The sequence below is a fragment of the Beta vulgaris genome, chromosome 3 (genome assembly GCF_026745355.1).
Source record: "Beta vulgaris subsp. vulgaris cultivar EL10 chromosome 3, EL10.2, whole genome shotgun sequence".
NCBI classification, from domain to species: Eukaryota; Viridiplantae; Streptophyta; class Magnoliopsida; order Caryophyllales; family Amaranthaceae; genus Beta; species Beta vulgaris.
In genome coordinates this window covers 15,777,463-15,789,657 of record NC_079204.1, presented here as the reverse complement: position 1 = coordinate 15,789,657, position 12,195 = coordinate 15,777,463, and the positions used below count along the sequence as shown (strand labels likewise).

Sequence of the window (12,195 nt, the reverse complement as noted above, 5' to 3'; positions counted from 1 at the left end):
CCCCTCCTTGGCAGATCGCCCACATCATTCAGGATATTCAGACTTCTTTCAGCTCCTTTTCGTCTCGGACTATTCGTCATGTCTACCGAGAAGCAAACAAAGCAGCAGATTGGATTGCCAATATTAGCCACCTCTTAGATTCTAGTTTTTGTATTGAAAATTATACTCATTCAACTCTTCATTCAATCTTTGTAAACGATAAGGTTGAAACTCCCCTAGTGCGGAGGGTCTCCTAACCTACTTTTTCCTTACCTTTTTTTTTTGAAAAATTTATTTGTCATCAACGTAGAAATATCAAATAAAAACATCACGTGGAAAACAAATGTAGTACCCTAACTAAAAAGTAAAACCTCAATCTAACCAAAAGAAATTGATTCCTCCGGTCTATCTCAGTCGTAGTCAATTTCACACCAATTCTCCGCCGCGATGCCACCGGCGCAACCTCGCAATCGCGCATCCTCCGCCGCAACTTCCTCTTCCTCAGTCAAGGTACTCCTCTCTCTCCTCTGACTTTACCTCTCGCACCAATTTTCATCATCTCTTCTTGATCTAGAAATCATCGAATTATCCTGAATTCTCAATTTTTTATATTTGGATTATAATGAATTTTCGTTGTTGATTTTACGAATTCGTAGTCTCCATTAAATTCAGACTCGTTTTTGAATGAATTGACGGCGATGTACGAACGAAGTACTGAGAAGGGTTCAGTTTGGGTCACTCTTAAGCGATGTATGTTCTCTTTTGTTTTTTTACTTATGCTGAGAAAAATTTGGTGTGATTTGAGTTATTTATGGTGCATTGTGTGATTTGTAGCATCCATGAAAGCCAAGGTGCACATTAATAAGATGAAAACGGCTGGGGAAACTATTGATTACCGATGCTTGATTCGAGCTACCGATGGCAAAAAAACAATTTCTACCACGGTAAGATTTCTTGAGTTTCGTGTTTTTTAGTCGAGATTTTGTGAATTTGTGTTTGTATTTGCTTTTATCACATGTGATGCCATTGATATTGTTGTGTGTTTGGTTCTCTCTATTTGAACTTGAATTTAGAAGGAAGAGGATGTTGTAATTGTTGGTGTTATTGGAATTTGTTAACCATTGTGTGTTCGTGTTAGTGCCTTAGTGGTAGATAGGGTGGGGTTTATCGATTATGTAAAGATATGTGTGTTGATGAAGATTAGGTTTGAACAAGCTGTGTGGTTTGTGGTGGAATATTCAAAGTGCATTAGAGCAAGCCAAATGGACTCAGTCATGATCTGCAAGTTTTCCGGTTCGACTTCAGGAATTTGGAGTTGGGCTACCTTTGGGGGGCTGAATATCTTTAAGTTCAAGTGACATAAGTTGCTGATGGTTTTTACTGATCTTTTAGTCAATGAGGTCAGATTATTGCTAATCATATATTGCTTGATCATTCTGATCCCCTTTGGTTTCATGGCAGTTTCTAGATACCAGATTGTTACACGATATGTATCCTGGTATTTATCAATTTTTTTTTTTTTGCAATTCCAATCTAATTGAAATTTAGTTTCCCCATTTGAATTTCTTTTTTCTTCATCCCTCTCATCCCCTCCAGAAGTGAAGCTCAATTGAATATTGTTTCACACTTCACAGTCTACAGGCTTGCTTTTACAAGTTCTCTGGTCCTAGGTATCCATCTCTTAACAAAGGAAAATTTGCTTCTGGATGAAGCTCTTTTCTCGTTTTAGATTAGGAGAGGAGTTGCATGGAATTACATCTGGTATGTTGATTGTCTCTTCAATCTTTATAACGAAGCCTTTGCTTGGAGAATAGCTCCTTCTGCAAACTAATGGCCGAACAGTGGCTGCACATTTTGCCTATGAGTTATGGTGCTAGCTATCCGCCTAGCAAATTTTATCAAAATTATTTTCATTCTTAAGTTACTGCTTGGACCTCGTTTTAGTGCTGTGCCTTGTTTGTTCTAATAATAAATAAATAAATAAATTAAAGCAGCTCATAGTTTCAAACTTGCCAAAGACATTGACTATCTTTAAGCTTTTCATCTCTATGAACCTCAAAAAAGATAATCTATTCATTTACTTCCCTCTTTTACCATCAGTGTACCTCACTAATTGTCAATGTTAGTCATGGTTTATTCATTGATGTCGTTCGAAAAGGAAACGAGTGGCTTCAGGCTTTTATATCTTATAGAAAGTGCAACATGCAATAAGAGAGTATTCAAGTGGTCAGTTGGGATAGAAAAATGTTCTATTTGATACATATATATTCTTCTAAGGAAGTCAGGATCGGAAAGCCAAGTTGCAATGTAGCTTAGCTTTTCCCCCCTTCCATGTTGCCGGTGGTGAGAAAAAAGGCATAGATCATTTCGCAAAGGAGTTTAGATGAAAAGCTTCATATGGTTTTCCTCTATAAGAAGACTTCACTGCAAGAGGATAAGAGAACCTCTTTGCTTAAAGGTATCAATGTGAGATTTTAATGTTTGGCAGGTTCTAATTCTGATGAGTTTTGACTTATCTTTGTGAACATTAGAATACCCTTTTGTAAGGATAGTTTCACCAGTCTCCATTGAAGTCTATTTATGATTCTAGTTTACTATTTACATATAGAATACCCTTTTGTAAGGATAGTTTCACCAGTCTCTAGTGATGCTGTTCTTTCCATTTTATGGTCAATATACATGATTTCTATCAAATTAATCTGTCTATTACTACAACAACATTATTTTCTATGTGAACATTAGAAGTCCAAGGGCTTAATTACCAGCACGAAGCCCCTTGTTCATGCTGACCAAGTCCATAGCACGTGTCCCATAATTATTGTCTCTTGTCTTGACTCTTTTTGAGAGTACAGTACTAGCATCATGTAACGGAGGAAAAAACTTAGTGGTGGCCCTTAGAGACACTTGAATTAGTGAAAATGTGCTGGACCGTTTGCAGCAAGATCTGAAACCTTTTCAGGTGCTTTACAAGATCCCGGGTGTGATGGATCTATGTTTAAGTATACATCGTTAGTTACTTTTGATCTTTAAATAGGTGTGGGCATTGAAAATTCAATCTTTCATGTGGTTTAAAAAATTCATTTGAAGTGGCTTAAATAGGATTGTAGCTGGTATCGAGTATATGATTAGGCTGTGAAGACTCTACGGGAATTTTTTCATTTTTTATGATTTATATGAGATAATCTCATGGGATTTTCGCAAGAATATAATAGTAATTTGTGTTGCTTGGATGCTTAGGACATGATTTGGTTAAGGTTTATAGTATGTCTTGGGACATGGTTTGGGAAATGTGTTTACAATTGCAGTGTGAAATGATCCTCAATCACCATTCTTGAGGTTTATAGTAATTTGTGTTGCTTGGATGCTTAGGACATGATTTGGTTAAGGTTTATAGTATGTCTTGGGACATGGTTTGGGAAATGTGTTTACAATTGCAGTGTGAAATGATCCTCAATCACCATTCTTGAGCCTTATATCATATCATGATTCATGGCTTAGAAATAGTGTGAATAGTGGGCAGGAATGGGACAAGAAAGATAACTGAATTGGGGGGGGGGTTTCCTTTATAAGTCCTCACCTTTTTTCCTGTGCACGGTTAAGCTAGAGTTGTTTCTCAAAATTTGTGGTACTTGGCCTCTTGCAGAAGCAATTCAACCTAGAGACTTGAGTGATAGCCGGGTTATTGTGGGAAGTATTCATCTAATGTCAGTGGCTAGAACTGAGAGTGTGTTTGGACTTTGGATAGGGGAATGTGAAGGGAGGGATACATCTTTCCTTGTTTGGATGAAATATAGATGGAAAGGGAAGGGAATTGGATGGATCTAATTTCCCCCCTCGGAAATATTTGAAAGGAAAATGCAAGCTCACTTTTCTCTAAACTTTGCATCCCCTTCGCGCTTCTTCCCTCCCCTATCGTTCCCTTCATGATTGCTTTCAAAACAGAGTGTAAGGATGAATTTGTGGGATCTGTATCATGTCTTTAGGTGTCAAGATAATATTCGTTTCTCACAATTTCAGTCAGGTTTTTAGAAATTCATGGATAGTGACAGTGCCAAGAGTTGTTATCTAGTAGCGACAAACTGACGAGTCCATAAATCTTTTATTATAATGTAATTTAACCCACAGAAATTTTCTGTTACAGGATTGTGCCTTTTGTTCTTGTAAACCTTTAGTACTCACCAAATGGCTAATACTGAAAGAGTTTTAGGATTGTGTATGCTTTTTAGTTTTCACATGTTAATTGGCGATATCTTTAGTTAGTGCATCTGTTTAAGTGTTTTGAGGTGTAATTCTTGTGATTGAATCTGACTTGTTGAGAATTTTCGCTCTAGTTCTGTGTTTATTACTATTGATCAGTGATGATGTACATCAATCGAGTGAACTTGGTTTTCTATGCTATACCAATTATGTTATTCCTCTAAATGTATACGAGGAGCAATAGTTTCAAGGACCAAAAGCTGGTAATATTTGTATGTTAGGTGCAAGGGCTGGTTATATCTATATGGTAGGAAGGTACTTTGATTAGTAGATACATTTTGTCATTGCAGATTTTGTGCATAAGGTGTATGGTGAAATGCTTACACATAGCACCCTAAAAATGTTGTTTTGTTGAGCTAACATTACTGCTTCCTGAGTTCTGACCCTCGTCTTTGCGCTATTATTTATTATATTTCAATGATTTTGTTAATGTTCCTGTAAATAGTCCATCACATTATTAGTGTTATCGTTTTGTTGCTACTATTGGTTGCTCATTTCATAATTAAAATCTCGTAATCCTTGTAAGTTTGTGACTTGGCTATCTGGAATTTCCAGTCATTGGTGCTGTATTTACACATCAGTCGTTTAGACTAGTGCTGCGTGCCACTGTTTCTCTTAATATATTTGACCTGCCCCCCATTTTCATTTTTCACCGCCAAATTTGGAAATCGAAAGAAGAAAATAGTGAAGGTATCAAAAGAAGAAAGTTTGGATAGAGAATGAAAGAAAGGGCTATCTTCTATAAGATTAAACCTTCTGGAGCACTATTAGAATCTTAAAAGTCATTTTTTCAATGATCTGTGACAAATAACTTCTTTTAGCTGTCAGAGTATAATCTAACTTTAGTGTCACAGTATAATGTAACAAGCCAACAATAATAATGCAACTAATAAACACAGGTTCGTAACGTTAAATCAGAATTTATCGCCATCAACAATATTAATCTAATAAAGCAACTAAGAAACACGGATAAAGATAGAACAATAAATACACATAGATACATACTTCTGATTCAGTTTAGTATTACTATATCTATCTGAATGTTAAAGACAGACTGAAAATGGTTCAGTGTTCAGCATGAATAAAGCAATACAACCAAACATATACATCCAAATCAATGGCATCAGTAAAGTTGCCATTGTATCGGTGAATTCCCATGCATGCATGATGCAACTAATAAATGACTTCAACAATGGCCTCCATGCATGCCCTTTTCCAATGCCAAGAAATTCCCAATTATTCAACATTCAACCTCCTCTGTTAAATGGTTAATAAATGGAAGCTATTATGTTTGTGGTATAAGTAGTTCCAAATCTCACGCACATTGTTAAAGCAAATCATACTAATATTTTTTTAATTGATCACTCATAATTTCCAATCTGCAATGACAATGGAAAACAACACATATTCTATAAGACCATTTTGTGCGATTATCCAAAATCCAAAATCTACCTGTGCACATGTTATTTCAACATTCAAACAGAAATGGTAAAACTAAACTGAACCAGAAGGATGTATCTATGTGTATTTATTGCTTTATTTCTATCTTTGTTTCTTAGTTGCTTTATTAGATTATATTGTTGATGGTGATAAATTCTGCTTTAATGTTATAAACCTGTGTTTTTTAGTTGCTTTATTAGATTATATTGTTGATTTATTAGATTATATTGTTGCTTTGAATCAACACTAATGATGAGTTTTGTGGTTTTTAGGTGCTTTATTAGATTATACTGTTGTGAGGAACCTGTCCTTGAGAAGTAAAGATGAAAAATGTGAAAATCTAATAGTTATGCTTTTAATTTTATGTATTCAACATGAGTTGTCCTTAAAGAAGCTTCAGTGCCTGAGGAGTAGACTTGAAATCCTTCTTCCATAACCTCTCATATGTTTTTACAAAATTTTCAACTTTAATTTTCTGTCAGGTGGGTCCTAAGGAACACCAGCGCTTTCAAGCATCATATGCCACCATTCTCAAAGCTCATATGACTTCTCTAAAGAAGCGAGAAAGGAAGGACAAGCGAAAGGCTGCTGATTCAGACAAGAAAGCCGGAGAGGGTTCAAAGAAGGTGGCTGCATCTGCTAAGTAAATCTTGTTTCTTTTCTTGTAGTCAACAACAGTCGATAGAGATGATACAGAAGGTTTTGGTTCTCTATATATGCAGCTCGGAATTTTTTGGGAAAAGAGGGTACATTTACGGTGTTTAGAATTTTGCCCCATCCCTTTCAATTATGTATTCGTAATTTTGGCGATTAGAAGCGTGTTTGTTTTCAATGATATTTGGGGTAAAGCTCAAATAGTTTTGAGTGAAGTTTTAGGCTTGTCGCACAGGTTCTGATTCCATACTTAAGCCTGGCCAATTATACTTGATACCTTGGTAATTCTTTGAAGGAATTTTTTATAGCCCTCTCTTCATCAGGCGGATCCCCTAAAATCATGTGTCATTTCCCGTCATATCGACTCTAAAGAAAGTGGTATACTTGCTCTGTTTCTTGATAAATGTGAAGAATACTCGAAAGGCATCTGGAAGCTGGTATAATTATACCTGGTACTTGGGGAATAGTCGTTTTTGTCAATTTCAATTAGGTTAATTTGTTAAAGTCCTGATTTGGAGTAGAAAATAATAGCGTTAGCATCAGGCGTCCATGACTTTGACTAGATCTTTTCTTGAATGCAACAGATTTTGTTTTTGTTGAATTTTTGTTACTACTTCCTCCGTCCCATAATATACTGCTTCATTTCCATTTTGGGTGTCCCAAAATATAGTGCTTGGTTCTATATTTAATTCCATATATTTTCGTGATTTGTCTAGAAAAATCGTGTCATCATCATTTGTTTGCTTCTTGAAAATAGTTTTTTTTGCTTTGTTTATTCAACCCAAGGGTTACATTTAATGCTCTTTCACCAATTATTCTCCAATCTCTCTCCTATGATCACCTTTTTTCACACAATATTTATTTAAATATTAAAAAATCTTTATTTTTCTCTTAGATTTTATTTACCTTAATTCCCGTGAAAAAATGGAATCAAGTACTATATTATGAGACGGAGGGAATATTTTTTTAACATATACCGCGGTGAAGTGGAGAATAGAGGCAGCTTAAGTAACATATAGCAGCCTAAGTAACGTGTTGGAATTTGATGCTTCATTTATGGATCCAATTCTTATAATTAGTCTGCCTACAAAATCTTAATTCAACACATCATAGTTTATGGCAAGACAAAGTAACCTTATTGTCTTAGGGAATTCAATTAGATAATTGTACAAACGAGTCTTTTAAGTTAAGATGTGAATTTTGACCTTTTTATCTAAAAATAACCTTTTTAACTTTAAAGGTGATTTCTATAATTTATAAGTCACTCTTATATGACAAGAAATGGGAAAGTTTTGCACAAAACTTACTTTTAATCCATCGCATTGGTTAGAATGGAGGGCCCTTTGATGAAAGATCATAATTAATTATAAGCATTATTGAGGTTATATTCTAATTGTAAGCATACTAAAGGTATATATAATGAGGTTACATACTCAGATTATATAAAAAAAACCTATTTCACATACTCACATTCGATTATTTATTTGATAATTGATGAGTTAGTAAAACTTTAGAACTATCCTTGATCGTTTGCTTTCTTTTCCAAATGCCTGTACATGATAAGCCATCTTATTAGTTGGTAGTGCGATGCATGTAGTTTGAAAAATATAAATAAGATTATTGATAATGCATATATAAAGCTGATTGTAAGCATTATTATGGTCATAATCTATACTAATATATTAAAAGGCGTGCGTAAATCAGGAACGGTGCCACGTGGCGCTCTCCCTAAGGAGTTTTAATTTAGTTCATGTAATCCATGTACAATAAAGAAAATTAGAAATTGCATAGTATAGGTTTTGATCCCGTGACCTCAAGTTCGTGTACTAAAATTTTAACCACTAGACCAAATTGTATTTAGTGCTATCATATCAAAGTACAATATTAATAAATGAAAATTTTCTTATCCGGGGCATAGCCCGGGCCTAATAACTAGTGAGGTATTAAAACATGTATGAGATTATCGCCGAACATAAATAAGGTCATGAATAATATATGAAATTACTTATAAGGTTGTACCATCATTTGAGCATTCAACGCATTACATAGGTGACAAGAATATTAGCTTTTTATATCTCCATATATGTGTACTAATATATGTAGAGTATGTTCTTTTCGTCATAAAACAATTGAATTGAACTGAACTAATTGCAACTGAACTGAATTAAATTATAACTAGTAGTAGTGATAATAATATAATATAATATAATATAATATAATATTATTTAATTAATAATAAATTCATAATAATGATTTATTAATAATAATAAGTTATTAAATAAAATAAAATAAAATTATTAAATAATAATAATTAATTTTTGGACAAGAAGAAGACGAAGAATTAACCGATTATGAAAACTAGTTAATGCTCGATAATATTATTATTTTGCCTAGTAATTCAACTATCAAACATGTATTTTTTTTTCATTTCAACAATGACAAGTATTATTGTTGTTATTATTAATAGTATTAGTGTTGTCATCTATTAAAAAGTTTGTACTTTGAACAATGACAAATATTATTGAAATGTGTACTTTTTAGGCTTGAATTATCATCTATACTAATATATTAAAAGGCGTTCCTAAGCAAGGAACGATGCCATGTGGCACCTATTCGCTTGGAGTATTTTATGCTATGTAATCGACATACACTAAAAAAACAGAAAATGCATTATGTAAGATTCGATCCCGAGATCACAAGCATATATACTAATGTGTTAACCACTAAACCAAGTGATACTTGATGTTATTGTTTCAAAGTAAAATATTAATAAATAAAAAATATAACTATCCGGTGCGTAGCCCGGGCTTAAAAACTAGTTTCAATATAATTAGCCGAATCATATAGAAAAAAAGTATAAGCTAAATAATAATTAGCAATATTAAAATATTATTATTATTATTGATAATAATAAAATAATATTAAAAGCAATAGTAATAGGAGTAATAATAAAAATAATAATATATTAATAATGTAATCATGATATTAATATTTATAATAGTAATATTAGTAATAATAATAATTATTATCATTGTATTATTATTAAAGAATTAAATGACTGAACTGAACTGGAGCGATTGCAATTGATTGAAACTGAACTGAACTGAAAATAAGATGGGAGAACATGCCCATAGTCTTTCTGTAAATTTCAAAACATGCTATCTCACCATCGACCATGGAACCGACAAATCAAAGGCAAAGAGGCAAGAACAGAGAGGAGATCAAAGGTGTTTGATATTTCCAATGGAAATTGATTTTTCATGAAAATCATTTTCTAGAGTAAAAATCAATTTTAGATTGACTTTCCTTTGTTTTGGTTGGAAGCAAAATAACTATCTTTTAAACCTTTTTTTTTTTTTCTGTATATGTGTTGTTTGATAGAGTGAGGGAAATTGTGGCTTCCCTTGTCTCACTAGGAAAAATATTTATCCACCATTGGGAAAATGAAGCGCAACTCATATTTTCCGTCCTCGATTCGATCCATACCAAAAAGAAGATAGTGAAGAAATAGTTCTCCTCTAAAACACTTTCCTCACAACAATGGAAATATTTGCGGAAAAGGAGATCATACACATAACTCAACTGTTTAACACTAAGGCACAATTGGTAGGGTGTAAAAATATTTTCTATGAAAATGAGTTTTCTTTTTCCTCTCATTTTCTGTTGTTTGGTATGGTAAGGGGTGTAAAACAAGTTTTCCATTAAAGGAGCTCTAGGTGAAAATGATTTTCCTTTAAGAAAGAAGGAAAAACACAATTTTGTCTCTTTTCTTTAGCAACCTTTTACTCTCCTTTTATCCATCTTCTCACTTCCCCTTCTATTTTTCTCTTTTTCACAACTTTTTTTACATTGAACCAAACAAAAGAAAATTAGCTTTACAATTTGATTTTCCATGAAAAAATATCGTACATGAAAAATCAAGTTATTATATTGAAAATATTTTACCTCCAACCAAACGGAACCTAAGGGTGCGTTCTATTCAACTTATTGGCCCTGAACTTATTGGACCTTATCTGAACTGAATTTATTGAACCTGAACTGAACTTATTAAACCTGATTGGACCTGATTCAACTTATTGGACCTGATTGGACCTGATTGGAACTTATTTGACCTTATTGGAACTTATTGACCTTATTGAAACTTATTAGACCTTATTGGCCCTGATTGAAACTTATTAGACCTTATTGGACCTGATTGAAACTTATTAGACCTTATTGGACCTGATTGAAACTTATTTGACCTTATTAGACAAAAAATCGACTATTAGTAATATAAATATTACTCGTAACGTAAATACTACCCCTCAAAATTTATTATGAAGTAATAATTAAAACAATTCATCCTTTTAAAAAATAAATATTATTAATTATCTCTTATGATAATTAATTTAACAAAAAAAATTTACTATTTATATATTTAACATGTTATCTCTAGTTATGTAAAGACGAATTGCAAAATATTGTAATTATAATTATTATTTTATTGTTAACCTTAATTATTTGACCATGATTATAATATTATTTAATAGCAATATGAATAATCAAATAATAGACAATAATACAAGTATAATACTATATGTTGTGGTACTTTAATAAAAAAATTCTAATAATAACATAATCAGCTAATAGTAATATGAATAATAAAATAATAGACATAATACAAAAAAATAATAAAATAATAGACACTAATACAAGTATAATACTATATAATAATTGTGGTACTTTAATTAAAATTCTAATAATAACATAATCAGCTAATAGTGATATGAAATTATGAATAACAAAAAAATGGACAATAATACAAATGTTTATTAAATATTGACTATTTGGACCTTATTGGACCTTATTAGACCTGATTGGAACTTATTGGACCTTATTAGACCTGATTGGAACTTATTGGACCTGATTGGAACTTATTGCACCTGATTGGAACTTGTTGGACCTTATTAGAACTTATTGCCCTTATTAGACCTTATTGCAACTAATCTGAACTTATCTGAACTTATTGGACCTGAAACTTAATTTTTTAAGTTGAACAGAACGCACCCTAAGTGTCCTTCATTAACTCAGCTTAAGATATCATTTATGGCCTTTGTCTAACACGGAGATAATTTGCTTTTTGTGCTCTCTATATAAAAAACAAACCAGTATATAGGTCCGGACGTTGTCCCGGGTTGGTATTGTTTTCCGAATTTGATATGCATTTTTTTCCATTCCTATCAAAAAATATTAAGGAAAACTCAACATTTAAAAGGTACAAATATAATAATGTGGACATTTAAAACATGATTAAAAGTAAAATTAATTTTACTTTTGTTAGTTGACATGACTTATGTACACATTGGACAATTATAGTAGAGTAACAGAGATGCCACGTGACGCCACGTGACGTGTATATATATAGTCACGCACATATTTGTATAGATAATTGTCAGCTCAATATATGGGGGATACAGACTACAATATTCCTTTGAAGTTAGAGGACTACAAATAATTTATGGATTTAAACAGCTATGCAATCTTTTGCTTAATGCGAAGATACACTAAGCTATCTTAAGAAAAAAGAAACATACCTTATCAAAAAAAAAAAAAGAAAAAAGAAACGTAGGTTTAAAAAGCTATGCTAAAATCCACTAAGCTATTTAAGAGAAAAGAAACACAGACTATACTATGAATTGAATGAATTAGTCAATAGTAGTAATTAATAACGATGGAGTCCAACCAAACAACATAGAAATAAGTCAAATAAAAACTTCCGTGTTCAATCAACCAACATGATCAGAAATCATACATACATGCACTGCTAAATAACCTTATCAAGACTTTTCTCCACATAACTCAACTATAAATACCCCCGTGAAATCA

The 12,195-nt window shown here is 32.6% G+C and overlaps 1 protein-coding gene across 1 annotated transcript; it reads left to right on the top strand.

Moving 5' to 3' along the window:
* Positions 1–323: 323 nt before the first annotated feature.
* LOC104888889 (signal recognition particle 14 kDa protein) lies at positions 324–6,637 on the top strand. The gene is made up of 4 exons (XM_019248637.3): positions 324–489; positions 636–729; positions 814–923; positions 6,159–6,637. The coding sequence occupies exons 1-4, from the start codon at positions 427–429 to the stop codon at positions 6,321–6,323; spliced, it is 432 nt and encodes a 143-aa protein (XP_019104182.2). The 5' UTR covers positions 324–426; the 3' UTR covers positions 6,324–6,637.
* The last annotated feature ends 5,558 nt before the right edge of the window (positions 6,638–12,195 follow it).

What these genes read in the sequence shown, in the direction of transcription:
- LOC104888889 (XM_019248637.3), top strand. Translation starts at nt 427, where the DNA reads ATGCCACCGGCGCAACCTCGCAATCGCGCATCCTCCGCCGCAACTTCC. An exon ending in CTTCCTCTTCCTCAGTCAAG is followed by an intron (nt 490 to 635) that starts GTACTCCTCTCT and finishes ACGAATTCGTAG; the next exon opens with TCTCCATTAAATTCAGACTC. An exon ending in TTGGGTCACTCTTAAGCGAT is followed by an intron (nt 730 to 813) that starts GTATGTTCTCTT and finishes TGTGATTTGTAG; the next exon opens with CATCCATGAAAGCCAAGGTG.